The 27,887-nt window shown below is 37.6% G+C and overlaps 2 protein-coding genes across 2 annotated transcripts; one reads left to right on the top strand and one right to left on the bottom strand.

Moving 5' to 3' along the window:
- The first annotated feature begins 852 nt into the window (after positions 1-852).
- Positions 853-5,337, top strand: LOC131781072 (transmembrane protease serine 2). The gene is made up of 5 exons (XM_059097724.2): positions 853-1,046; positions 2,536-2,630; positions 3,185-3,367; positions 3,916-4,101; positions 4,801-5,337. Exons 2-5 carry the CDS (start codon positions 2,561-2,563, stop codon positions 5,247-5,249), a joined length of 888 nt encoding a protein of 295 aa, XP_058953707.2. The 5' UTR covers positions 853-1,046; positions 2,536-2,560; the 3' UTR covers positions 5,250-5,337.
- A 561-nt stretch (positions 5,338-5,898) lies between these two features.
- Positions 5,899-17,063, bottom strand: LOC136282572 (U3 small nucleolar RNA-associated protein 25 homolog). Its single transcript, XM_066170252.1, has 14 exons — positions 16,349-17,063; positions 15,227-15,370; positions 13,155-13,314; positions 12,370-12,438; positions 11,699-11,813; positions 11,207-11,445; positions 10,670-10,766; positions 10,364-10,449; positions 9,825-9,907; positions 9,441-9,517; positions 8,709-8,780; positions 8,027-8,151; positions 7,433-7,531; positions 5,899-6,980 (listed from the first exon to the last, which is right to left on the bottom strand). The coding sequence occupies exons 1-14, from the start codon at positions 17,061-17,063 to the stop codon at positions 6,722-6,724; spliced, it is 2,340 nt and encodes a 779-aa protein (XP_066026349.1). The 3' UTR covers positions 5,899-6,721.
- Positions 17,064-27,887: the final 10,824 nt, after the last annotated feature.

The raw sequence follows: 27,887 nt of genomic DNA, 5'->3' as shown, positions 1-27,887 counted from the left end.
CCGCTTAAAAAACTATAAAATTAAGTCGCAAGTTTACCATGAGGCATTCTGTCTGTTCTAATGCATATCAAAAGTATTCAAACTCATGTTTTCGCAATTTTCTGAAGAAGGTACGCATTTTAGTGGCAAGCCTATTCCGCGCCTAGAATCTCGTTTAAATAAAAAAAAATGAGATTGGACCGGTGTTTTTGTTCTAACTGTTTTAATGCACAACATTCATAATTTTTTACTCTCATACGTGCAAAAAGCGTTCTTCACTGTCTGGATTGTGTGCTCATCAGTTATATGTATGGTGGGTTAATTTTTGACATGATGATTTCAGTGAACTAAAAAAAATTGTATTCATTGTGCTGTGCGGAGAAAATAACTTAGAGACAATACTAAGAATAAATCTATGAACGAAACTAATTTAAAAAATGCTAAAACTAGGATAAAGGATGCTGGCATTGTCCACGTTTTGTTTTCAAGGAAAACGTAAGTTTGTCTAGTTTTCTAGCTGCAAGGGGCGAAAGAGGCCAGATGGAATTAAAAGCCATCTTTTGATTATGCTAATCACAGAACGGATCCTTGATCTCAGACAAATAGGCGTCCATACGATAATCAACCGACAGAAAAATCATCTGAAGATGGTCTAAAAAATTTTCCCAAACAGAACTGAAAAGGAAGAATGTTGTTGTATCAACGCATTCACCTCGCCAGTATTGATAGAAATATTTTCGACCGATAGGCTCAGAGTTCTTCGACTTTTTCCAGTTATGCACTTCCTCTCAAAGCGAATAATTATGTTTCCAATAATTGACTATGTCTACTTAACCAATCAAGAGAGCCTTCATCGGAAGCCTTTTTTCACCTGGTGTTATTGTTTTAGTTCTCGTATGAAGAGTCGTGTCGCATGTGCGGTGGCTTTTGCCACGCTACGTGACGCATAAGGGTCTATGTTTGTTTCCAGAAGATTTACCTTCAAAGTGATTGATCCTAAAAATCCTGAGCTTATCCTGAAGGTGATCACACTGGGATACCTGAAAGCCCCTTTGTGAACGTTTGAGGTGAGACATTTTGCTATGGCTTCACAATAGATTAACTGATGTTTTCGTTTTAGCACTCAGTTGTTTGGTGAGCATAAGAGAGTTTGATCCTGACGTCGACAACAACAGCAAATAGAAAAAAAAAATGAACTCTAGTTTCACTCCTCTTCTTATAATCCGCCGTCAGTCAACTCTTTAGGAAATATTGCAAAAAAAGTATCTCGTTCACGGTAAAAGCAGATGTCTTCATTTTCAAATATGAAAACGGCTGAAAGCAGACGACAAGAAGTTTAATTTTTGTCACGCTTTTTCCGTCTGCCGTAAGCGTTATGCATAACCTTTTCAGTCCTTCTAAAGTTTGTTCAAAGAAACGATAATCCGTTCGTCAGTGTTGAAGACTAAAATAAAAAATGGAGCTTTCTGGAGTATACGACGTTTTTCTTCGAAGTAAACGCGTATTATGAAACAGAACAGATCAGACTTTCGACACTCGTACTTAATCGAAGAGTTCGTGTATCATCGATGGTAAGAGAGACAATTTCACAAAGTTATGTGAAAGAAACCAATGGTTTAAAGTTTTAACCACTGTTTTTTTCTCTGCAGAAATAATTTTGCATTATTTAAAAATGTTCTAGACAATGTTTCAAATGGTGTAATTAAACAGCGAGTTACATGATGACGACTTCGACAATAATAGCAAACTATCAAGTGAAGCAAAGATTGCATTCCCTAATTTATTTATTCCAGGCCATGGCCTTACAATGCGAAGACGAGGCAGAAAGATTGAATACTCAGTGTTATTTCCTCTGCGGTACCTTTTCCGCCTGTCAAATATGCAAAACTGTCATATGAACTATAGAAAATACGAAGTTCATTCGGTAAATAGAAATATATAAGCTTGAATCGAATTCAATATTCCTTGAAAGAGAATTTAGCGATTTTTCTAGCTTAAGTTGGTTACTCATGACCATTCCTCACTAAAATATATTTTGTAAAGTAGAAGGGTAGAAAAAAGTAGATCATATATGATTAAAACAACAAACTGTATATAAATAAGCGAGTAATATTTCATTCATTCGCTCAAACTCATTTGTTAGAAGTTTTCTTTTAAACAATGCAGAAGTACTGTTTTGTTTAAAAAGTAATGTAATTGAGCAAACAACTCTTCTGGTTTCTTCTATTAGTACATGTTTTGTCCGATAAATTGATGTTTTCTTATTTTTCTGCAATTTCAACAGTGAGAGCGAGTTTTTAAACCCAGCTGCCTAGCTGCGATATTGTATTGTTCATCAACGATATGTTCCAGGCTCCCGGTCTCACTCTCGCTCTGGAGACGAGCGAAATGATGGGGCAAAACAATGCCCAGAGGTTGTCAGGAAATGGCAGCAGCATTTTTCCCGCCATTTTTTACCCGCCTGCTTTTTCGCTTGTTTACGCTGACCGTGTGTCTGGCATTAGCCGTGTTTTTCAAAAAGTGACGTTCGTTAACTGTATCTGTTCTCTCAACCAGGTTTGGCTTCATAACGTCGGTAAGCATGCGCAATACTGTCGGCATAGTCCTCTTGGCAACCGTTGTTATTCTCTCCACCCAGGAACAGGTGTTAGGTTTGTGCTACAAGCACTTTATACATTTTTACAAAGTACTACGTCCATAGCTTGAATAATTCAGTACCTTTTTTTGTGCATCTCAGTTTACTGAGAGAAATCTTCGGCAATAAGGCACCGGCTGAAAGCTACATCAGACAGCTGGTATACTGAATTATATGCTCATTACTTTCTATATCAAACGATAGGAGAACTCGCTTCTGATGGTCGAGAAATAGCTCACAGAACTGATGTTTCTTTTTTGCTTTTTGAATCATTCGGAGGCAATCGTGAGGTGAGACGTTAGTCGCGCGCGAGGGGTAGAACGCGTAGCGCTCCTCTTGCCCTCGCTTCTACTCGCTCAAAAACCGCCAGAAAAAAAAACCGCGTAATCTGTAGGAAAAAGAATAAACAGAAAGACAAACAGGACAGCTAGTTCAACACATCAGTCGTTTCATTTTTCTGATAGTTTCTAAGTCTTGGTCATAACTATACAAATAAATAACTTACACAAAACTTTCATCATGAGTGCTAAGCAAGTCTTATTAATGGATTTTCGGTCAACATTTTCATAGAACCCGAGTGTGGTGCCAGGTATATCTCAAACGACATTGAGGCTAAGCGGATCGTTGGAGGCCAGATCAGTTCACCCGGGGCGTGGCCCTGGCAGGTAGCCCTACTGCAGAACAACACACAGACGTGTGGAGGCTCGCTTGTTTCCCCAGAGTGGGTTGTCTCCGCTTCACATTGTTTTGTGGGTAAGTTTTAATGTATTATCATAAAGTGGTGCATGTTCAGCGGGCAGTTCCATTTAAAAACGCACGCGCGAGCTCATCCAACTTCCTAACACGAACAGCCTCATTGCTTATAAATTTGTTCAAGAATACTCAATTACGTGGAAAAAAATTAGAAATACAACGACCTAATTGAAAACAATTTCAAATTAGGTATTAGTTAAAGCTCTGCTGATCCCAATGCGCATTGACCCGGAAAATTGTGTTTTTCTTCCACTGAGTAGAGATCAAGCACAAGATACTCCCAAGCACTTTTCCAGAAAAACAATTCTTCATTTCACCCAGTGAGAGTGAAGGGTTTTTCTCGCAGAGAAATAGGATTTCGATCAAATTTGAGAGGAATTTTTAAATTTGCTTCCCTTTGTTTCTCAGAACGTAATTTATTTTTTTGCGAGTTATAGTTCGGTTCGTGCATTCCTGTCGGGCATATATAGTGCAAGTTCCAAAACAACAGAAAGTCAAAGTATCCTTGATATATTAGCAACCTAATACTTTACACTTCCTGGTTACAGGTTCTGGATTGTCCAAGAATCCCAATCACTGGACAGTAACCTTAGGTGAACATCACCTAAAAAATGAGGACTGGTTTGAGCAAGCTAGAGAGGTGAAAGCAATTTACCTTCATCCGCAGTATAAAAACTCTGCCAACAAAGTTAGTGATAATAAATTGAAGTCAATCCCACCGGATTACGACGTTGGTGAGTGAATTTATTCACGCGAAAATTTTTAGTCAACTTCGAATTTTTCTTAAAAAAGAACTGATTATTCATCATCATTGAACTGTCTTGTACTGATTTGCCACTGCTTAGCAAATAGGACACAGAAAATGGCACAGAACGGTCGCACTTGTGGGAGGTTGCTCAGTTGTTTTTCACGAGATGTAGCCTGAGAGTAGGCCCTTGTTAGTAGCGCTCCAGGACGCCCCCCCCCCCCCCCAGAAAAGGAAAGATTAGAGATGAGTCTAGGAGAGGCTTTGTGGATGTCTGGCACTAATAATTAGTGCTAGATTCCTTGCCGGCCTCTCTTGTTTTTCACAAGATGAGGCCTGTTAGTAGGCCCTTATTAGTAACGCTTCAGGACTTCCCCCTTCCCCCCTCTCCCCCCCTCCTCCCAAGGGAAGAGTAGAGACGAGTCGGGGAGAGGCTTTCCGGAGATCTGGCACTAATAATTAGTGCCAGACCCCTTGCCGACCTCTCGCTGACTCGTTTTGGTCGAGGCCTGGTCGAAGAAACTCTCAGGCCGAAGCGCTGATGTGAGGGCTTAACAGGATGTGGATGAGATTTAGGGACATTGTCATAGAATCACCTATCTGAATAGTAGAAATTACCACCTATTCATCAACAACCGATACTGTTCTGTGAAAACCAAACTGAGCATTTTTGTATATTGTTTTGCAGCTGTCTTGCATCTTAAAACTCCCGCCATTTTAGACAACTTTGTGTTCCCCATCTGCCTCCTTCCTCCAGGCTTCAAGTTCCCCGTAGGTAAGGAGTGTTATGTAAGTGGCTGGGGCCACACTCAGTGGAGAGGACCTAAGCCAGACATTCTGAGGGAGGCGAGGGTTAAACTTGTACATCCGGACAAATGCAACTCAGAGGAATCCTACAACGGAGCCATACACAACAGAGCACTGTGTGCTGGATTCGAGAAAGGTGGAGTCGACGCATGCCAGTACGACAGCGGTGGACCGCTGGCCTGTGAAGAAGAGGGGCTCTGGTATCTGACTGGGGTGGTTTCCTGGGGACATAAATGTGGTGACCCCCATAAGTATGGGGTGTACGCTGATATGGAAGTGATGACAGACTGGGTCAGAGAAGTTATCAGTCAAGCAGAAAGTACAAATTGACTAAACTAGAAAAAGAATGTAGAGTCAATTAGGTTATGATTAATTTTCAAATTTAGAATTAAAAAGTTGAAATAAAAAGCTTAAAAAGAAAATGTGAAACCTAAAATCTGACTGAAGTTGTTAGACCATGGACTTGCATTCTCTCTTGCACGGACTGGACGGGCGTGGCTGTTTTTCGGCATGGGGAGGGGAGGGAAGGGAACAGTGCTTTGGAAAGATTACTCTTAAAAAGGCACAGAAGTAATTATCACGTGAAGCGAAATTGATCACCAGAATACTGAGCTCAGTCAAAGTAGCTCACCATACTAAACCAGCGGACCCATACAAAAGAAGTGCTGCAAGGTGCGGTGAACAGAAAAATGCATGAAGTGCGAGCGACATTCAGAATGAAATTAGACTAAAAGGTTTCAGATCCAGACGCTAAAGAAATGGAAAAGCCCTAATTCAAATCATTTACTGTGCTCAACTAATCTGCTCGTGTCAAACTGTCCGTAGAACAAATTAAAAATTCCTGAATCGAATTAAAAGTTAATTAGACCTTAATGCCGGTGCCAAAAGCAACTGGCACCAGAAGATCGAAATAATGATAATAGAACGAGACTAACCATCGTTATTCTTTGCCCATTTCTAAACTTCAATCATCCTCCAAGTAAAAAAAATTATTCCAGATGACTGCCTTTTCATCATTACTTTTATTGCATAAGATAAGATTTTTTTGCCCCAAGTCCAGAAGTTTCTTAAACGATTTGTGAACGGTCGATTACCAAACTCATGAAGACAGGAAAAATTTCTTTCCGTTCAAGTGACTGAATGATTGCTGAATAATTGATTCATTGATGCATGGGCTGACTGACTGAGTCAGTGAGTCATTGACCTACCGATCGAATGATTGACTGACTCGCTGACTGATGATTAATCGATTGTTTGTATGGTAAAACTAGTTTATCTGATTACACGTTTGATCGAGTTGTGCAATGTTACCTTCGATGATGTACCAGTGTTCGTATGGGTGATAGTTGTTTGTTTCGAAGGGAATATCACACAAAGTTCTGTTAGTTAACACAAATAGATTCGTAAGAAGTTTCGTATTTCGTTATAGACGACAAGACACTTGCGTAAAGTTTTTTAACACTGGAAAAGTTTCGAATTAAACTATTTTGTTGCATATTGATAATGTAATTTCCGAGTCTGCTGGAATATGATCGCATTAGCTTCCTCCATGATAGTACAATCTTCTGGCCATTGCACAAGTCCAAACAGCACTTCTGCTCGCATTTGCAAATGTGTTACCTCACCACGAATCACCGTTCGTTAAGGCAGCCCTCTTGCCCTTATATCTGGAATCACGTGGGGACCAGTCTGGGTCGCGTGTACAATTGGGTGTAATAAGATGCTTGCTTGTTCTTGAATTGCGCTCTTATTGGCCCCTTGTGGTGTTTTCCTTCGTCGCTCTAACACGCATGAGCAACCATTCATTCATCCTCGTCACCAGTAACAAGCATATGAACCTGGCTTTCAGAGGAGATCATGCGACTACAGCGTCGCGAACCCACCACTCTAGCCAGACGCAGCGCATTAGACTTTGTGTATAACACAGTACAATTAACAGGATTCATCTGAGGCTTCAACCGATTGCTCCTTGTATCCATGAAATTTAGAATCTCCGTGTAGAACATAGAGTAGTGCGGGAGTTCGTAGAAAATTATATTCCGGACTCCTCGAATGCGATACCTAGGAAAAAATGTTTTCGGTGTTAACCCTTTACATCCTAACATCAGTACGCATTTTCTCCGCACTGTTCTCCATACATTTCCCAAGGTGCTGACAGGGAGAATTTGTTTAATAATCAAGAGCTTCTTAAGTTGGTGACCGTTTCCTTAATTTTCATGACCTCCATGACTGATTCAAGGGTGATATTGTAAGGAGAAAACAGATGCTAGTCGTTCTTGGGGGTTAATGGGTTAACTATTGTTCACAATTTAATAAAGGAAGCGAATGGGTGGAAAAGAAAATGAGATGAAACTGAGAATGAGAAAATGAGAAAACCATGTTTTAGGTAAGTTTTGGCTTCTCTACCCTCAATCGAAAAGCAATCTCTCCTTTTATTCTCACGCTCTGTAAAGAAAACAACAAAATGAGAACAGAGAAAGATTTTAATAGAGCGGGATTTTACATTAGTATACCTGTAGAAGAAGTAGAATCTTTCCGTAAACAAAAGAAACGGTCTCTTTCCTTGTTGAAAGTGCGTCCGGGTTCTCTGTATCTCTTTCGGTTGTGAGTATCTGGTAGGAATAAGCTAACACTGACTATTTTGAAGATCATTGAAGCACTCTTTTATCAAGCGGCTAAAGTGGCACGAAACCCCTTTGAATCTGATTTGATTCGCTCTGTGATTGGTGTAGAAAACCCGCGCCCACCTCTCAACTTATCAGCTGCAAAACTAAACTCAACAAATGTCAACAACTGCTGGAAACAAATGAATGACATATTCACGACATTTGTATACTTTCAATGAGGTATATGTTTGTCTCACGATGTAGTCACTTCCGATGTGGAAAGTAACGTTTCGACTGCATACTGCGCGCCTTCATCTTTGATTCCGATAATGAGTTTGGCTCGGGTTGTCGAAACGCTAGTCCTTACTACTGTCCACAGTCCGTCTCGATCAGACCACATGACTCATGGAAAACACGCATAGGAAGGCCCTCTGGGGGGCTATCTTAGTCTTTCAGGGGTATATCAAGATAAGGAAAAGTTAGTGCAAAACAAGCACTTACTCTGAAATCTGCGCACAGTCTATGCCTTCACGTTTGAAGTAATTTCGCAGACGCACAAAGTCAAAGTACGATGGAACAAAGATTGCTGTGTGGCCCATAAGGGAACCCTTGAAATCGGGTAAAACCTGAAAAAGATGATTGACAAGTTGAATTGGTGATCTGAGAACTCGCATAGCAGGCTGTGTACAACAGCCTTTTTTAAACTTAATTTAATCGTGAATCAATTGACGCAGAATGACCACTTTGAGTGTGTGACGAATTCATTATCAAAGGTAAACTACAGTTAAAGCAATTGCAGAAAAAAAAGCCTGAAATTGAGAACAAAAAAGTGGATTCGGGCTTGGACACGACTTGAACTTTTGTTTCATCAACTACAAGCCTGTTTATGTGAAAAAAAAAGGCAAAGCGAAGCTGGAGCTTATTAGAGAGTGCTGGATTATTAGACAAGGACAAAATGCGCATCAACAGTTATCTTCTGACACTTAGCCCTTATTATTAAATACCTACGAGGGGAAGGAAGGAAGCTTGTTAGAAACTTGAAGGTCTCGATGGGAGTCTTATTAGAGAGGGGAGCTTATCAGAACAGCTGCGATTAGTGTAGAAAGACCAAACAGCCACAACGAAAGAAGGAAGTGTCCTTCCTGGTGAAACAAATAAGTGGCCAAATGAAGTTGTCTCTTACCTTATTTATAAAGATTTGGAATCTCTTGTCGGCGGCTTCTGAAAAATTTGAGCAGTCAAAACGATGGAAGGTCTAGAATAAAAAACAGAAATTATTAAAACTCAATAACTCCTACATAAACTTTTAGGTTAATAGCATAATTTATATAAAAGTATCAAGGTTTTCCTCGTGCGCAAGTTCCCTTAAAGAGCATGCATACTCAAGAAACCAAATAATTTTTATCTCCACTAACGAAGAGTATATTTGAAATCATGAAACTGAGTGCGTTTTGAGAACCCAAACAGTAACATAGCCTTTCCCAAAAATTATCTGAAAATTTGCGAGATATTTGCCAACGGACATGGCAATTTTGTCTACTAGATATCTAACTGCGTAACTTTGGTATAGCAGACTTTAGTTCACCCCAGTGGCAGGAGCAAAGTCCAACAATTCGACCTGGAGAGCGAGAAAGGCTCATATCTAAAGCAGAAACTGTTAGCGAACCGCAATTGATAGTTTGCGCTAGTGACAGGCGGTTGAACTGAGATCTGGCGCGTCGTATCTATGCATAATCTGAAGCGTTGTATCTGTGCGTAATCTGAAGCGTTGTATCTATGCATAATCTGACGATTCGTATCTATGCGTAATCTGAAGCGTTGTTTCTATGCGTAATCTGAACAGTCGCATCCATGCGTAATCTGAAGCGTTGTATCTGTGAGTAATCTCGTACCCGGATCTCTCTTCAGGGCTTACCTGGGGAACCTGGACGGCCACTTGACAAATAGAACCTGGTACATCAGTTGAACAAACTTTCACCTTACCAGCAAAATGTGACTTCTTTATTAAGAAAAATAAATGTGTTTTACTATATAATTCTTATATCTTTTAGTGACTTATCAAAGCTACCCCCCCCCCCGAAAAAAAGAGGGAATGCAATGATATAAATTATAAATCTCTCACATACACAAAAAAAAAGATTGCCAGCGAAAAGGTTCATGACAACAAACAATGTCTTGACAATTATCTAACTTACAATGAAATATAACAAACATTTCTGTTTTATTATTTACAGAACTATGTGGGTGTATCACTACTGCTTGTCATCCATAAAGATATTTTATTGTAAACAAAGGATATTGAAACATTGTCTGTTAAACAGAGAGTTCATTTCAGGTGACACGAAACTGCTGAATATGAGGGTCTGTCTGTAATACTTCGACCTACAAAGAAAATTAGTACAATGTTATAAACAGGTAGAACAGTACTATTTGATTTGTCTCTAAATTTCCACCGGAGAAGGCATTTTATGGAGTAAAGGCAAACCAATGCGATTAGTGCTAACTGACCTTAGTGATCATAAAAGGCCACATATTTCCAAGCAAATTCTCCAATTTATACATCAAGAGCGAAAAGAACTCCAGGTCCTTTACAATTAAAAGTTGCTCAAAAGGGCTGGGAGTTTAAAGGAAAATTTTGCACAAACTTCTAAGTTCACAAGATCAAAAAACAAACTTTGTTCACTTTGCTTGACATTTTGATTGACATTTGCTTGACTTATTTTGAGCGCCAGATGTTTCAGAGGTGTTTAGTCAGAATGTACAAGTATACCAGGATTTTTATACTAGAGAAAGGGGTCATCACACACTCTAGATCCTCTGCCACGCCCTCGCACTCACCATCCATTCAGACACCACATTCTGACACGAGAAAAGTCAACATCATGCGAGTCTTTTGGTTGCTGATGGAGATGCTCAAAGACGTGCTGCAAATGATAAAAAAGTACATGTGATTAACTTAACAAAAGTGAGGCTAACCGATAAAATTCCATAGGTAATATGCAGTAATCACTTCTACAAAACAAGCCAATGTTCCCTCCATAATTATACAAGGTAAAACGACAAAAGACATGCTGCAGTGCTATCAAAAATAGTCTGATTCAACTAATATAATCATTAGAGAGGCTGATACAATAAAATACATACCTGAACATGTTCCCAGTTTTGCATGAGGAAGACATCTGTTTGATCAGCAATAATAACTTCAATGGATGAAAGGAAATCATATTCATGAGACTTCTCTCTGTAAATAGATATGCATGATACATAAATAAACAAATTTACTTTTTGTTATGGCACATCGTGAAATTTGCAATAGAATTTGAACCGAGTGGAGTACAATTTTGTCTGAAATCATATGCTCGATTTCAAAATCCAATAGATAACTGAAACTTTTTCGTCTCACTCTCTTGGTACAGACTGGAAATTGCTCGAGTGGGCTAAAATAGTCCAAAATTGAGAATCAAGCACAAAAATATAATTATCCCTAAAATCCTTGAAAAAAACCCCATATTTTTAACTAATGGAAATCAAACTTCCTTGATTTTCTCTCTTTGTGGAAAAAGTAACCAAACTTGATCTTATTTGTGAGATCTAGCAAACTGTACAGGAACCAAGGATGTTTGTTTCTGATAAAAGAGAGTTGTTATATATGTATTTACGTGAGTAATATTTTAGAAATACCCTGCACTTCCAATGATTGTCCTCAGTCCAAGAGGCGAAGCCACAATAATATCTGATGCGTAAAACTTGGCATACAACTTCACACATTTTTTCATGACAGAAATTCCAATCCTAAAGCAGTCATCAATGTTCCCAGCAAACATCTGTTTAAAATCTTCGGGCCTGTTTTCCTTTGAACTGCTTGAATCCTCTGCCTCCCCAAACTCCTCATAGAAACGTTTCTTGTTCATAACTTGACCCTACAAAATTTGGACAAGAGAAAATAGCTGTATTCCAACCAGCCTTGCAGTATAGTAGTGTATTATAAATGACGTACATGTATTTATCATGAGTAGCCTATTACTTTTTACTGTAACATTACTCTCCTTGAATTCTATCACAAATTCTGAAATCTTATTGGCTACCATCCTCGCCTTCTATTCTCTGATAGAAAGTGAGAGGAGTGAGTAGGCTGATATTGTGCAGTATTACACAAAATAAAATTTTACTTACCCCTTCCTCGGGACAGATAAGGTGCATGATAACCTCCACCACCTTTAACGCTGCATCACGGAAAGGAACTAGGATCAAAATCTTGGGTCTTGTAAGTCCTTGATCACGGAGTTCACTGCAAAAGGAAGTAGTACTGAGTAAAAATATTATGCCTGGATTCTTAGTAGGAGAGAAAAACAGTTCTGAATCAGATAATACAGCAAGTAATCCAACTTTAGAGAGAACTATTGTCAGTATGAACCCCAATCTGAGTGTTTTTTTTTTCACACAGGCAGTCAGGGTTCCACAAATAGTAAAACTGACCATAAAACAGGAAAGAGACACAGGAAAATTACAAGTTATAATAGATTTAGGTCCGCACCCTTTTTTAATCAAGACTGATTATCTACAAAGGCACCAGGAACATTTGACAACACCTTGGCGGTTACATAGGGTGTTGGAGTCAAATATGGCGTCCTGGGTGATCAGCATGCAAGAGGTACAATTCTTTACAAAGGTTACTTCATCAAGGGATGCTACCCTGCTCTAATACTTCCCTTCCCCTATGTTAAAACCTCTATCTTCTTTTCACCCTGGTAGTCATGTTGCAGCAAGAAGTAAAGCTATAATAGACAGGAAAGAAGACAAGCTTTTTTTCTGGAAATTATTTTGTAGAATGACTGCTTCCTTACCCAATTTCTTTTTTGTCTTTCCAGGACTGAACAATTTTTGCAGTATTCTTCATCACTCTTGACCGCGTCCTATCAGGCAATATCAAAAATACTTCAACACTGAGGACTTGCCATGTACTGCTGAGGTGTACTTCAGAAAGTGTATGATGTTTATTTCTGCCATTCAAAAGTACTCATTACAACTTTCTACCTAAAGCATTTGGGGATTCCAATGAGTAAGCTGACTGACAAATACCTGTGGCTGCTACTATTTTGAAATTAGTGCACTAATTAGGTAATAAGTATTATCAAGTTAGTTGATAATGTAAATTGGCTACCATAAAGAGTTTAAGAGCTGATATTTCAACTCTCTGCCCTTCAACAGAACGATTTTCTTTTTTAGCTCTGACGAAGGGCTAACGCTCAAAACGTCAGCTTTTGAACTATTTACGGTGGCCAATTTACGTTATCAGCTCAGTTGATAATACTAAATCACCATGTTATACTCTCCCACTGATGCAGCACCACAGTTTCTTTAGAAACTTACCCCCTTTAGTGCACTAATTAACCTGGTTGCACTGATTTAAACCACAACTTGTGGCTCACACACTAATGCAAATAAAAAAAAAATATCATTTGAGGCAAAAATGCCTCTTTTGCAGCTCCTTCTTTCATACATTAGGTGTTCACTCCTTTCCAAATAAAGGGTTCTCTGCAATGCAGTTTACAGGGGAATCTCAAGAGAGATATTACGGGAAGAGCCAACAGGAAAGTCTTTAGTTCTTCTTTTCTTCCTCCAGTTTTACCTTCTCAGGCCACATGTTTGCTTTGGCATTGAGAAGGATTTAACTGCAGAGGAGTGCAAGTCTAGAATAACTTCCTTTCGCAATAACAGCCTCAAATCTTCATCCTCTGCCTCGCCATGGGTGACATTGGAATTCTTAAGAAACAAAATGAGCTGTTTCCCTTTGGATAAGTCAAGAAGTGTTTGTTATGGGTACAAATGCTCGAAACACCGTATCTTAACCACTTCATCCCACTAATCAATTAGCTTCAGGGTTGTAGAATCAATATTGCAGTGTCCTGTGCAACACATTCAGTCTTAAGGATAGGAGGACTTTTTAAACCCTTACACCCTAATATCAATTTGCAAATACTCTGTACTGTTCTTTATACATTCACTATGATGCTGACAAGGAGAATTTGTTTAACAATCAAGGGCTTGTTTGGATGGTGATCATTTTCTTCATTCTCGTGACCTTAATGTGTGATTCAGGGGTGATATTGTAAGGATAAATTAGATGCTAATCACCCTTTGGGATTAAGGGTTAAAGAAAGAGGGGGAAAACCAAGTATACCAATATTTTTCCTCATTGGAAAAAGGTTATTGGGACTTCTTTGCAGGTAACTATGAGTTTTCTGTTGATTTGTTCGAAAATTTTAAATCATTCATGTTCATTTTAATGAATTTTAGTTCAACAGGGTTGGGTAGAGGTTGACTTCAGATTTAAAAGCTTAGCATCACTTGCAATGCTCCCAAAATTGTGTGGTATGTTGTGGAAAAGATTGAAGCAGATGTTAAATTCCTTTTGTCTTGTGCTTATTGTCTTCCAACAGTGCAACAAAACTGTAAAAAGTCAAAACAAAACCAGAAAGAAAAGTTGCTTACATCAAAAACAAACAAACATACATACGTAAATGAATACATTTTATTACTTGGATTCACAGATTGCTTGAGTGCTATTTTAAGTGGGTTGCATGCTAAAACTATTACAAACAGTAGTTGCATTAAATTATTTTTTCTAAATTATTACAACTTTTTTACTATTTCTCAAACATATTTACAAACTCATCTCAGTTACATAGAGTTTTAGTACACTAGAAAGAGTTCACAGTTTAGCTTCTTCAAGTTAAACAACAAAGACACACTAAGCTTATCGATATCATATTAACTAAAATAATATCAAATTCTGCACCAGACTTAGATCTAAATCAATTGGTTGATGCTGATGGTATTACCATAATCACAGTACTTATATACTCAGTATACTCAGCATTCTGACTAACAGTTCAATCCTTTAACTCCTAGAAGTGATTAACTTGTAACTTCTCCCTATAATATCCTTACACAATCCAGCAAACTTACAATCACAAAGATTGTTCAAACTTATTAGGTAGAAGTTGCTATCATCACATTTGCAAAACTAATTTACCAGGAAATTTGTAGCAGCTGTAGGGGAGAATTGACAATCAGATCTTCACATCATAGAGTCAACTAATACCTTAAGCTTGATTATACTCTCTTGTAAAAGCAAGGATGCCTTTTGATTTCCTCAGCTCTTAAAAAAAGGTTAATGATATTGACAGTATTTTTAAAAAGTTCCTTTATTTTATACACTGTTTCCACACTTTAACTGACTTGATGATGTATTCTCTTAGCCATGTTAAGCACACAAATTAAAAAAAATTGTTGTTGAGGTGGATATTGCTTTTTCCTCATTTATTTAATAGTAAACAATGAAATAAAAGGCCATACCTTACCAACTCTTTCAGATCTTAGATGTGAAAGGGTTAGTTGCATGTTACACAATTAGCCAAAAAGTTGCGTAAGATTTTAGGGGATTAGTGAAACTAGCTGAAGCCTATTAAATTTTTCCCATAAAATAGTCATCTGCAAGATTTCTTAATTTCTTTTCCCCACTAGAATTGTTAGGCCCCTTTTCTTCATTTCTTTTCCTTAGAAAATCCCATAACACAGGATGAAGAACAATTAATAATGTTGAAGTTGCAGGGAGAACAACATTTTTTGGATACTTAGTCCCATACACAAATGAAAATAAAAGGAAAAGACAAGTTGTGTACAAAAGTAAGCGCATACCTAACTTTTTAAAATTTTCAGTCACAGGCTCAAATTTGTCACATGCAAAATCAAAGAGTTTCTTTGGAATGTACATTTTGTATCCTATTGTGTAATCTTTCATTTCAAAGTGATGATGCTCTCTACAGATATCAAACAACTTGGCTAAAAGGCCAAAATAAATGTTGGTAAAGAAGCTGTACAACGTCCAAATGTAATGCCAAGTAAGTACACATATGATCATAGATGACAAAGTTTCAATAGGATATTTCATACTACTGATTAACAAACTTTCGATAGCAATTTGTAGTGATAAGGAGCAGCAATATGAAATATATGCCACCCAGGCAATAGAAAAACAAATAGAAGTAAACTCTACAAAGATAACTAGTGCTTTTGCCAACTTATTCTCAAACCAGTTAACTGTAAACCAACAACCTCCAAGACAAAGAGAAACAATTGGTTGTGAAATGACCCAGTCTACAAAAGTCACAACAATGAACAGGGGTAATTTAAGTAACTTTCTTACAAAAGAAAACATTTTTACTTGATTTGTTGAAGAACTGTCTTCAAAAGTTACAGGTAAATATTCCTGGTTCCCAGAGGATGATTTTTTGACCGGATTTTCATAAACATCTTTCCAGTTTCTCTTCAAAGTTTCCCAACCAAATGATTGGAAATACAGTTGGATTTTATCTGGAGTACTGCAAACCTCTAATGCTTTTATTTTCTTGCACTCATCACAAATAGACCATTGGTTGGTGGGAGTTAACAAAGTTTTAAGAAAGCAAACTATATGCTTCCTATGAATGAAACTGGGATATATGGTTAGGGACGATGGGTCAGAGCACACAAATAACATTTGCCAGCCATAAAAAAAAACAAATCCAAAAAGGCCTGGTTCTATTTTGAAGGCAAAGGTAAACATTAATTTAGTCAGGTATGGAGACGGCAGATTGGTGAAACCTTGAGAGAACAGTCTTGGTATCAAAAAGACAAAAGCATCAACCCATAGCAAAATACTTAATGGAAACATGATCAATATAACAAATTGAACCATACGATAACATACTTTTTTCCACTCTTTTTCGTTGCTATTTGCCTTGTTCAAGAAGACATTATTTGAAAAAAAGTTTCTTATACCTACAGGGCTAGCTGGTCCATCAACGTCAATTACATCAACATCATCACTCATCTCTCTTTCAGTTCCAGAGTTAGTGACTCTCTGAGAAGCAGCAGCAGTTTCTACTTTCTCAGACCGATGTTTCCCTGCAGAGGGTCCAAGGGAATTCTCAGGCTCTCTTCCGTTGTTATCTTTAATTTTTATTTTTTTGAGAGTGTGACAGAAAAGAGTTAGGCATAGAGGAAAGTATATGACATACCCTATCCGAATCAGCCGCCTCAAGACATGGTACACGGAAGTCAACGTAAGTTCGTAATCCTCTGACACGTTCCCATTCGAAAAACCGGCAGAAATATGGTAGTTACCCTCCAAATGGACGTAACCAGCGAAAGGTATATTCCAACTTTGGTTGTCAAAAGAAATGTAGAAACGAAGCGAGTTTAGAGCATCGAGTCCATTTGAAACAGTCATTTCGGCTCGGTTTGCCATGGGTTGTAGAAGACAGGAGACATTCTTCATGGCTGTTTCGTTCATTTGCTCTGTCTGAAACATGTGATCCAAAGCTCTCATGGCATCAAACGGCATAAAACTGAATCCGTCATAGTAATCACGTTCTTTACGTGAAGGTAAAGCGAAGACGTAACCCGTTGTGGTCGTGTTTTGTAAGTTGCGGTATAACGTGTTAGCCACGCACTTTTGATCGATACGCTCGCTTACGTTGAACCACAGCTCCATCTCATAAGCGGTTAGAGGACTTTTAGCCACAATCGTACAGAACCATTCACAATGTATAAGATCTGTCTGCGAGTAGACTTTGTTAACGTTTCCCAGTAAAATGAAAACGGGAAAAATCACAGACAACATCTTGGTAACGGCCGCCTAGCAGGAGTCGAGTGAATTTACTTTCGCTTTTGATTTTGAGTTTCACTTTTGCTTCGTTGTCCGTGAGAGGTCTGAGGGGAGGATGGAGGAGCTGACCCTCTTTCGCCTGTAGATGCCGGCAGTCTAAGAAATGGCTGAAAGCCACTCTCTAGTTTTTGATTAATAGACCCTAAATTCACTCAATCCATCCATCCCTCTTCAACTAAAGCAGACTCAAATGACGGCAGAGATCTGAGATAAGCAAATTTTAAAACTACGTGCACGAGCTTCTTAAACGCCGATTACTGTACTAGAAATGGTAGTACAAAAAAATTATTTTTGAGTGAGACGGTAAATAAAGAGAGGAATTGAAAGTAAAAAAGGAAACAAAACAAAACTTGTAAAAATTTTTACTAAAGTATCAAGGTTTTCCTCGTGCGCAATTTCCCTTGAAGAGCATGCATACTCAAGAAACCAAAGAATTTTTATCTCCACCAGCGAAGAGTATATTTGAAATCATGAAACTGAGTACGTTTTGAGAACCCAAACAGTAACATAGCCTTTCCCAAAAATTATCTGAAAATTTGCGAGATATTTGCCGACGGACATGGCAATTCTGTATACTAGATATCTAGCTGCGTAACTTTGGTATAGCAGACTTTAGTTCGCCCCAGTGGCAGGAGCAAAGTTCAACAATTCGACCTGGAGAGCGAGAAAGGCTCATATCTTAAGCAGAAACTGTTAGCGAACCGCAATCGATAGTTTCCGCTATTGACGGGCGGTTGAATTGAGATTTATGCGTAATCTGAACCATTCAGCATGATCTCGAGACCGAAATAATGATTATCGTTACTTCTTAATTGGCCCTGAAATAATGAATAGCATTATTTCATGGCTTGAGCGAGACGCGAGACCTTCGGGTTCGAAGCTTGGGAACTAGTACACAGGGAAAGATAAAATGGCGGCTTACGGCGGCGAAGGAAATCTCAGTAGTTTAATATTTTAGCGTGAAAAGGCTTGGGTGTTGTGATCTGGTTCTCAAGTAAAAAAAATCACTATCTACAATGGCTCTACCACCTTTTGAACAACAAGAAAACATTGAAACGGTGGTAAAAAAGCAGCAAGTTTCGAAGTCTAAACGAAAGATGGGTAAGCTGAGTTGTAAGTTGTAGGAAATAAAAATATGCATACTTGTTTCGTATTGAAGCCTTATGAAATCACAAGTATGATTTATTTCTTCTTTGTTTTAGGTGGTCATTATCCATTATTATTTGGAAGTCGATGCTGATGAGAAAGAAAAAATGTTTACGGTTATTTCTTCTCTCGAACATTTTACTATTTAGGAACCAAATAATCTTGATACTGAAGATCATTGCATCCCATTATGAAAAATTTACCCCTGATTGCTTTGTCAACTTGAATGTATGATGTAATATAGCTTGTGATTTTCACAAGTAAAATAGAATTACCTGAAGAGGGTAATGATGTACTTAATGCAGAGCATTTTGGTACAAAGGCTGCTTTGCTCTAATCTACCTGAAGGTGCTTTTTATATGCTAGTAGCACTTGCACAGGCCAGTTGAAATGTTTTTTAGTAGTAGACAAACTGCCTGTAGTAATTATAGGCAGCAGAGGCCAAACCTCTTCCTGAAAGGCAGTCTGAAAAGTGTGAAGTCAGCAGAAGGTACTTCATTGTAGGCAGTCAAATTGCAGGCCACCAGCCCATTTTGAGTGAGCAGTAAAATTCAAGATTGGCTATTTTAGCTAATTTTATTGAGAACCAAATCCCCGGCTACCAGCACATTTTGACTGGGCTAGTTGTTATTTAGCTACTAAGTAATCTTATTACTAAAGATCACTGCATTCCTTTCTAATAATTACACTGATAAGGCCTAGAAGGCCGAAAGAGTACTGTCTGCTGTTAGTTTAATTTTTGTCATTTTTATTTATTTATTTTATTTATCAATGTTTCATTGAGTTATAATTCATTGATCTCTTTCAATAGTGCAGGTTCACTCATGTAACCAAATCTCACACATATGTATAAGCCCAGTCAAAATGTTTTTGAGTGGAAGGAAAGCTGGTGATAATAATAGGCAGCAGAGGCCAAACCTTGTCCTGAATGGAAGTCTGACAAGTGTGAAGTTAGCGGCAGCTATATCGTGGCAGGCGGCCAAATTGTCGGCTGTGGCACATTTTGACTGGGCTAATTGTGTGTAGTATGTATGTGCACTTCTTTTAGGGTGTTAAACAAGTTAAAGTACCTAGAAATCCTCTGTGATAACTTGGTAATTCAAGATGTAAAAATTTTTAATACTAAGGTAAACCTTGATCATTCTTAAGAGTTTGCATCTGTTCTGAAAATTTGGGGGAGAGTCAGGGGAGCATTATTTATACATAAATAATATACATAAAAAGTCCAAAAAAAAAGCACTGAGGTAAAATCCCAATTTGCGTTAAGAGTTGATTTTATGAAGAGAAAACCCTGGATATAGCTTGGGATTTGTGTGATTTTCACAAATTGTTAGGTTGTCATGTAAACTTAATTTACAGGAACCTTGTTAATTTTTAGCTTCAAGAACAAGTACATAATCTTTATTGCAGCCCTCTTCTCTCCTCGCCATTCTTCTTTTTTTATCAAGTTTCCTTTTTCTTGTGTTCAATTGATTTATTGTCTTTACAGGTAAACTCTTAATATCTGCTTGCACAATGATCTTTGCTAAGAGTGTCTACCATCACTCTTGCCGGTGTCAATCCCAAAACGCTGCAAACTAGCTGAGACTACATCTATTTCGCAAAATTGCAATGAAATCTATCTAAAAACACCAAAATCCGGCAGAAACGCACGAGTTTTTGTCAAATTGTACGCAAAAGTTGACAAAAGCGCTCAATTCGAACTGAAAAACACGTTTTTTTTTGTTTTTGCAAAAATCAGCTTATTTCACGTTCAAAAACACGATGTCTTTAGCAAAATAGGGATACAATCTATTTGAAAACACTTAATCCAGCTAAAACGCAGTGTTCTCAGTCAAATTTGGGCAGAAAACGCGTACAAACCGCAAGAAACACTACAAACTGGGCTGATTTCACCCACTTTTTGTATAACTGCCAAAACCCTCAAAACTAGTTGGAACTACATGTTTTTCACAAGATCGCCATAAAATCTTAAAACGTTGCTTTAGATACCTTTAAGCCTCCAAAACGAGTTTTGACTTTTGAAAAAAATTTTGAATGAACAAAGGTGTTAAAGGGGAAAAAGCTGTGAGAAAGGCGTAGTTTAGTGTTCCTGTTCGATATGCCGCCCAGCAATATCAATTTATTAATTTAACGCCTTTAGCCATGGACAGAAGTTTTTCTCTAGACTAAGAGGACCCTCCCTATTTTGACGAACCTCAATAACTCGTTTATTTTATTGTTTTTTACACAGATTTGATTTTAACCATATTCGCCAAAATAACTGCTAAAACACGGCAAACCAGTATCTCTGCCAAGAGCGATATTGGCCATTTTACACATCCTTATTAGATATGCGTTTTATTGGCTAGTTTCCACAGCTTTCTTGATTTTCATGGGAAAGTGGCATTGATTTGTACTATGACCAATCTCCTCGACTTTCCCATGATTTTCATAGGATGTCAGCATCGACCCATATTTCGAACCTCAGTTTTTTTTGTTTTTTTTTTTAACATTGGCGCGAGTTTTACAACTTTCTTGTGGTTTGGCATTGACTCAGAGTTGGACTTGTTTATATGACTAATCCTTTGGCGACTTTCTTATTATATTCTTGGGTTCTCAACAGTGACCCGCACTTTGGAACCACTGGCAAATACTGCTAAAACCTACACTCTACTAAACTCCATGTACCACAACATCCACACAACTGCGTGTGCCTACTTGAAAATCCTAACTCTAACCCTAAAACTATCCAGTTAGCTAAGTATTGTATTGCTGGTTTGAGTGACTAAACTGGCAACATGAAGAAGACATCCGTTTGATCAGCAATAATAACTTCAATGGATGAAAGGAAATCATATTCATGGGACTTCTCTCTGTAAATAGATATGCATGATACATAAACAAACAAATTTACTTTTGTTGTGGCACATGGAGAAATTTACTATAGAATTTGAAACCGAGTGGAGTACAATTTTGTCTGAAAGCATATGGTCGATTTCAAAATCCAACAGATAACTGACACTTGTTTGTCTCAGTCTCTTGGTACAGACTGGGAATTGCTCTGGTGGACTAAAATAGTCCAAAATTGAAAATCAAGCACAAAAATACAACTATCCCTAAAATCCTTGAAAAAAAAAAACAACATTTTTAACTAATGGAAATCAAATTTCCTTGATTTTCTCTCTTTCTGGAAAAATTATCCAAACTTGATCTTATTTGACAGATTTAGTAAACTGTACAGGAACCAAGGATGTTTGTTTCTAATACAGAAGAGTTGTTATGTATGTATTTACGTGAGTAATATTTTAGAAATACCCAATGATTGTCCTTAGTCCAAGAGGCGAAGCCACAATAATATCTGATGAGTAAAACTTGGCATACAACTTCAAACATTTTTTCATAACTGAAATTCCAATCCTAAAGCAGTCATCAATGTTCCCTGCAAACATCTGTTTAAAATCTTCTGGCCTGTTTTCCTTTGAACTGCTCGAGTCCTCTGTCTCCCCAAACTCCTCATAGAATCGTTTCTTGTTCATAACTTGACCCTACAAAATTTGGACAAGAGAAAATTGCTGTATTCCAACCAGCCTTGCAGTGTGGTAGTGTATTATAAATGACGTACATGTATTTATCATGAGTAGTCTATTACTTTTTACTGTAACATTACTGTACTTGAATTCTATCACAAATGCTGAAATCTGATTGGTTACCCTACTTGCCATCTATTCCCTGACAGAAAGTGAGAGGAGCGAGTTACCTGATATTGTGCAGTATTAAACAAAATAATATTTTACTTACACCTTCCTCAGGACAGATAAGGTGCACGATAACCTCCACCACCTTTAACGCTGAATAACGGAAAGGAACTAGGATCAAAATCTTGGGTCTTGAATTCCTTGATCACGGAGTTCGCTCCAAAAGGAAGTAGTACTGAGTAAAGAGGTTATGTCTGGATTCTTAGTAGCAGAGAAAAACAGTTCTGAAACAAATAATACAGCAAGTCACCCAACTTTAGAGAGAACTATTGTCAGGATGAAGCCCAATCTGAGTGTTTTTTTTTTCACACAGGCAGTCAGGGTTCAACAAATAGTAAAACTGACCATAAAACAGGAAAGAGACACAGGAAAATTACAAGTTATAATAATAGATTTAGGTCCGCACCCTTTTTTAATCAAGACTGATCATCTACAAAGGCACTAGGAACATTTGACAACACCTTGGTGGTTACATGGGGTGTTAGAGTTAAACATGGCGTCCTGGGTGATCAGCATACAAGAGGTACAGTTCTTTACACAAGTTACTTCATCAAGGGATGCTACCCTGCTCTAATACTTCTCTTCCCCTATGTTAAAACCCCTATCTTCTTTTCACTCAGTTAGTCATGTTGCAGCAAGAAGTAAAGCTATAATAGGCTGGAAGGACGACAAGCTTTTTTTTTTCTTGAAATTATTTTGTAGAATGACTGCTTCCTTACCCAATTTCTTTTTTGTCTTTCCGGGACTGAACAATTTTTGCAGTATTCTTCATCACTCTTGACCGCGTCCTATCAGGCAATATAAAAAATACTTCAACACTGAGGACTTGCCATGTACTGCTGAGGCGTATGTAGTTTACCTCTGCCATTCAAAAGTACTCATTACAACTTTCTACCTAAAGCATTTGGGGATTCCAATGAGTAAGCTGACTGACAAATACCTGTGGCTGCTACTATTTTGAAATTAGTGCACTAATTAGGTAATTAGTATTATCAAGTTAGTTGATAATGTAAATTGGCCACCGTAAAGAGTTTAAAATCTGATATTTCAACTGTTTGCCCTTCAACAGAGTGATTTTCTTCTCTATCTCTGACGAAGGGCTAACGCTCGAAACGTCAACTTCTGAACTCTTTACGGTGGCCAGTTTACGTTATCAACTTAGTTGACAATTCTAAATTACCCTGTTATACTCTCCCACTGATGCAGCACCACAGTTTCTTTAGAAACTTACTCCCCTTAGTGCGCTAATTAACCTGGTTGCACTAATTTAAACCACAACCTGTGGTTCACAAACTGATGCAAATGAAAAAAAATATATATATATCATTTGAGGCAAAAATGCCTCTTTTGCAGCTCCTTATTTCATACATTAGGTGTTCACTCCTTTCCAAATAAAGGTTCTCTGCAATGTAGTTTACAGGGGAATCTCAAGAGAGATATTACGGGAAGAGCCAACAGGAAAGTCTTTAGTTCTTCTTTTCTTCCTCTAGTTTTACTTTCTCAGGCCACACATGTTTGCTTTGGCATTGAGAAGGATTCAACTGCAGAGGAGTGCAAGTCTAGAATAACTTTTTCCTTCCTTTCACAATAACAGCCTCAAATCTTCATCCTCTGCCTCGCCATGGGTGACATTGGAATTCTTAAGAAACAAAATGAGCTGTTTCCCTTGGATAAGTCAAGAAGTGTTTATGTGTACAAATGCTTGAAACAACGTATCTTAACCAGTTCATCCCACTCATCAATTAGCCTCAGGGTTGTAGAATCAATATTGTAGTGTTCTGTGAAAGACATTCAGTCTTAAGGTTAGGAGGACTTTTAAAACCGTACACCCTAATATCAATTTGCATATTCTCTGTACTGTTCTCTATACATTTAAAATGATGCTGATAAGGAGAATTTGTTTAACAATCAAGGGCTTGCTTGGATGGTGATCATTTTCTTCATTCCTGTGACCTTAACATGTGATACAGGGGTGATATTGTAAGGAGAAATTAGATGCTAGTCACTCTTAAGGGTCAAAGGGTTCAAGAGCTTCTTCAGTTGGTGATCATTTCCTTTATTCTCATAACCTGAATGTTTGATTCAGGGGTGATATTGTAAGGAGAAATTAGATCCTAGTCACCCTTTGGGATTAAGGGTTAAAGAAAGAGGGGGAAAACCAAGTACAACAATATTTTTCCTCATTGGAAAAAGGTAATTGGGGCTTCTTTGCAGGTAACTATGAGTTTCCTTTTGATTTGTTTGAAAATTTTAAATCAGTTATGTTCATTTACATGAATTTCAGTTCACCAGGGTTGGGTAGAGGTTGACTTCAGATTTTAAAGCTAAGCATCACTTGCAATGTTCCCAAAATTGTGTAGTATGTTGTGGAAAAGATTGAAGCAGATGTTAAATTCATTTTGTCTTGTACACAGTCTCTCAATAGTGCAACAAAACTGTAAAAAAGTGGGTTTCAGGCTAAAAGTAAACTATTACAAACAGTGGTTGCAAATACAATTTTTAATATTTATTACAACTTTCTAGCTTTTTCTTGAACATATTTACAAATTGTCTTAGATAGAGAGCTTTACTACACCAGAAAAAGTTCACATTCATTCTTCCTGTACACAGTCTCTCAATAGTGCAACAAAACTGTAAAAAAGTGGGTTGCAGGCTGAAAATAAAAAAAACTATTACAAACAGCGGTTGCCTTCAATTGTCCAATACAATTTTAAATATTTATTACAACTTTATAGCTTTTTCTTGAACATATTTACAAATTGTCTCAGATAGAGAGCTTTACTACATCAGAAAAAGTTCACAGTTCAGCTTCTTTAAGTTAACCCATTACAGTCTTATACTAGAATGCATACTCTCTATACTGTTCTCTATGCATTTCCTAAAAGTGCTGACCAGGAGAATTTATTTATCAATCAAGAGCTTCTTTGGTTAGTGACCCAAATGTTTGATTCAGGTTGATATTTTAAGGAGAAATTTGATGCCAGTCACTTTTAAGAGTTAAAGGATTACACATCAAAGAGACAGTAAGCTCTAATAACATATAAGCTAAAATAACATCAAATTCCACACTAGACTAAGATCCAAATCAATCGGTTGATCCTGATGGTATTACAATAATCACAGATATTGCATATTTCTGACAAACTGTTCAACCCTTTAACTCCTAGAAGTCATTAATATGTAACTTCTCTCCATAATATCCTTACATTATCCTGCAAACTTGTAATCACAAAGATTATTCAAACTAGTTAGGTAGAAGTTGCTATCTTGATACAACACCACATTTTCAAGACTAATTTACCAGGAAATTTGTAGCAGCTGTAAGGGAGAATTGACAATCAGATCCTAGGAGTCAAAGGGCAAAGGCTTCCTTTCTTGTATTTTAACATCATAGAATTAACTAATAACTAAAGCTTAATAATACACCCTTGTAAAAACCAAGGATACCTTTTGATTTCCTCAGCTCCTAAAAAAAGGCTGATGACATTGACAGTATTTCTAAAAAATTTTGTTACACTGTTTCCATACTTTAACTGACCTGTTGATGTGTTCTCTTAGCCATGTTAAGCACACAATTAAAAAGAAATTGTTGTTGAGGAGGATATTGGTTTTACTCATTAATAGTAAAACAATGAGATAAAAGGCCATACCTTAATTGTCTTTCAGATGTTAGATGTGAAAACGTTAATTGCATGTTACACAATTAGCCTTCAAAATGCATAAGATTTTAGGAGATTAGTTAAACTAGTTAAAGCCTAATCAATTTTTCTCTTAAAATAGGTATTTGCAAGATTCTTTAATTTCTCTTTCATACCAGAATTTTTAGGTGCCTTCTCTTCATCTCTTTTCCTTAGAAAATCCAATGACAAAGGATGAAAAACAATAAAGAATGTCAAAGTTGTTGGGAGAACCACTTTTTTTGGATACTTAGTCCCATAAATGATTGAAAAAAAAAAGAAAAGACAAGTTGTGTGCAAAAGTAAGCGCATACCTAACTTTTTCAAATTATCAGTCACAGGCTCAAAGTTGTTACATGCACTGTCAAATAGATCTTTGGGGATATACATCTTGCATCCTGTCATGTAATCTTTCATTTCATTGCGATGATGCTCGCTACAGATATCAAACAACTTGGTTAGGAGGTCAAAATAAATTTTGGTAAAAGAGCTGTACAACGTCCAAATGGAATGCCAAGTAATTAGATATATGGCCACAGATGAAAAAGTTTCAATGGGATACATCAAACCACTGATATACAAACTTTTGATAGCCATTTGTAGTGATGAGGAGCAGCCATATGAAATAAATGTCACCCAGGTAATTGAAATACAAATCCAAACAAACTCTAAAAAGAGAACTGATCCTTTTGCTAACTTATTCTCAAATATGTTAACTGAATACCAACAACCTCCATAACAAAATGAAACAATTGGTAGTGAAATTATGAAATCTCCAATAATAAAAATTATGACCATAATTGAATAAAGTATAAATAATATAGCCTTTGATCCAAAAGATAAATCTTCTTCTAGAATTTCGAAATAATACTCCCAGTCTCTCGTAAAATTTTCCCAACCAAATGATTCAAATAACAGTTGGATGTTATCTGGAATACTGAGAACCTTGGGAGACGGCTTAAAACACACCAATAACATTCTTGAGACAAAAGCAAAAGCACATCCAAAAAGACCAACACATCCAAAAAGGCCAAAATGCTTTTCATAGGTGGTAAACACTAATTTTGTCAGGTATGGTGACGGCAGATTGGTGATACCTTCAAACAACAGTCTTGGTACCCCAAGGACAAAAACATCAATCCATAGCAAAACACTTAAGGGAAATATGATCACTATAACAGATTTAAACATACAATAACAAATTTTTTTTAACTTTCCTTCACAAGTATTTTCCTTGTTCAAGAAGACAATATTTGAAAAAAAGCTTCTTATACCTACAGGACTAGCTGGTTCATCAACATCAATCATATAAATCACATCATCATCATCATCACCATCATCATCATCATCATCATCATCAGCACCATCACCACCACTGTCTCCACCACCATCCACCATTATCTGGCTTTCAGTTGCAAAGCCGGTGTCTCTCTGGAAAGCAGCAGCAGTGTCAATTTCCTCATACTGATCTCTCCCTTCCGAGGGTCCAGGGGAATGTCCTTCTAAAGGCCTATGGAAAGGAGCACCACTTTCATTTGCCAGGTTCATAGATGATGAGTCGTTTCTTTGAGCCCAAAGCCGTACAAGGATATCTTCTTCCGCCGGAATAGGACCTTCCTCCTGTTCTCGAGCTTCCCGTGTTGTACCCGTGTTGGCGTGATCGTTACCTTCCTCCGGCTCTCTTCCACGGTGATTAGTACGTTTCTTCTTTTTGAGAGTGTGACAGAAAAAAGTTAAGCATAGAGGAAAGTATATAATGTACAGTATATGAACCAGACGACTAAAGACATTGTAAACTGAAGCCAACGCAAGTTCGCAATCCTCTGACACGTTCCCATTCGAAAAACCGGCAGAAATATAGTAGTTTCCCTCCAAATGGACGTAACCAACGAAAAGTATATTCCGACTTTGGTTGTCAAAAGAAATGTAGAAACGAAGCGAGTTTAGAGCATCGAGTCCATTTGAAACAGCCATTTTGGCTTGGTTTGACATGGGTTGTAGAAGGCAGGAGACATTTTTCATAGCTGTTTCATTCATTTGCTCTGTCTGAAACGTGTGTTCCAAAGCTGTCATGGTATTAAACAGCATAA

This window comes from Pocillopora verrucosa, chromosome 7 (genome assembly GCF_036669915.1).
Source record: "Pocillopora verrucosa isolate sample1 chromosome 7, ASM3666991v2, whole genome shotgun sequence".
Taxonomy (NCBI): Eukaryota; Metazoa; Cnidaria; class Anthozoa; order Scleractinia; family Pocilloporidae; genus Pocillopora; species Pocillopora verrucosa.
The sequence above is the reverse complement of the archived record's forward strand: the minus strand, read 5'-3'. Positions and strand labels throughout refer to the sequence as shown.

Coding starts and splice junctions, on each gene's coding strand:
- LOC131781072 (XM_059097724.2), top strand. CDS start 2,561: ATGCGCAATACTGTCGGCATAGTCCTCTTGGCAACCGTTGTTATTCTC. Junction 2,631..3,184: donor CACCCAGGAACAGGTGTTAG/GTTTGTGCTACA, acceptor ACATTTTCATAG/AACCCGAGTGTGGTGCCAGG. Junction 3,368..3,915: donor CGCTTCACATTGTTTTGTGG/GTAAGTTTTAAT, acceptor TCCTGGTTACAG/GTTCTGGATTGTCCAAGAAT.
- LOC136282572 (XM_066170252.1), bottom strand. CDS start 17,063: ATGGAGCTGTGGTTCAACGTAAGCGAGCGTATCGATCAAAAGTGCGTG. Junction 9,518..9,824: donor GTTTAACAGACAATGTTTCA/ATATCCTTTGTT, acceptor TAAAGAAGTCAC/ATTTTGCTGGTAAGGTGAAA. Junction 6,981..7,432: donor AGATTCTACTTCTTCTACAG/GTATACTAATGT, acceptor ATTTTTTCCTAG/GTATCGCATTCGAGGAGTCC.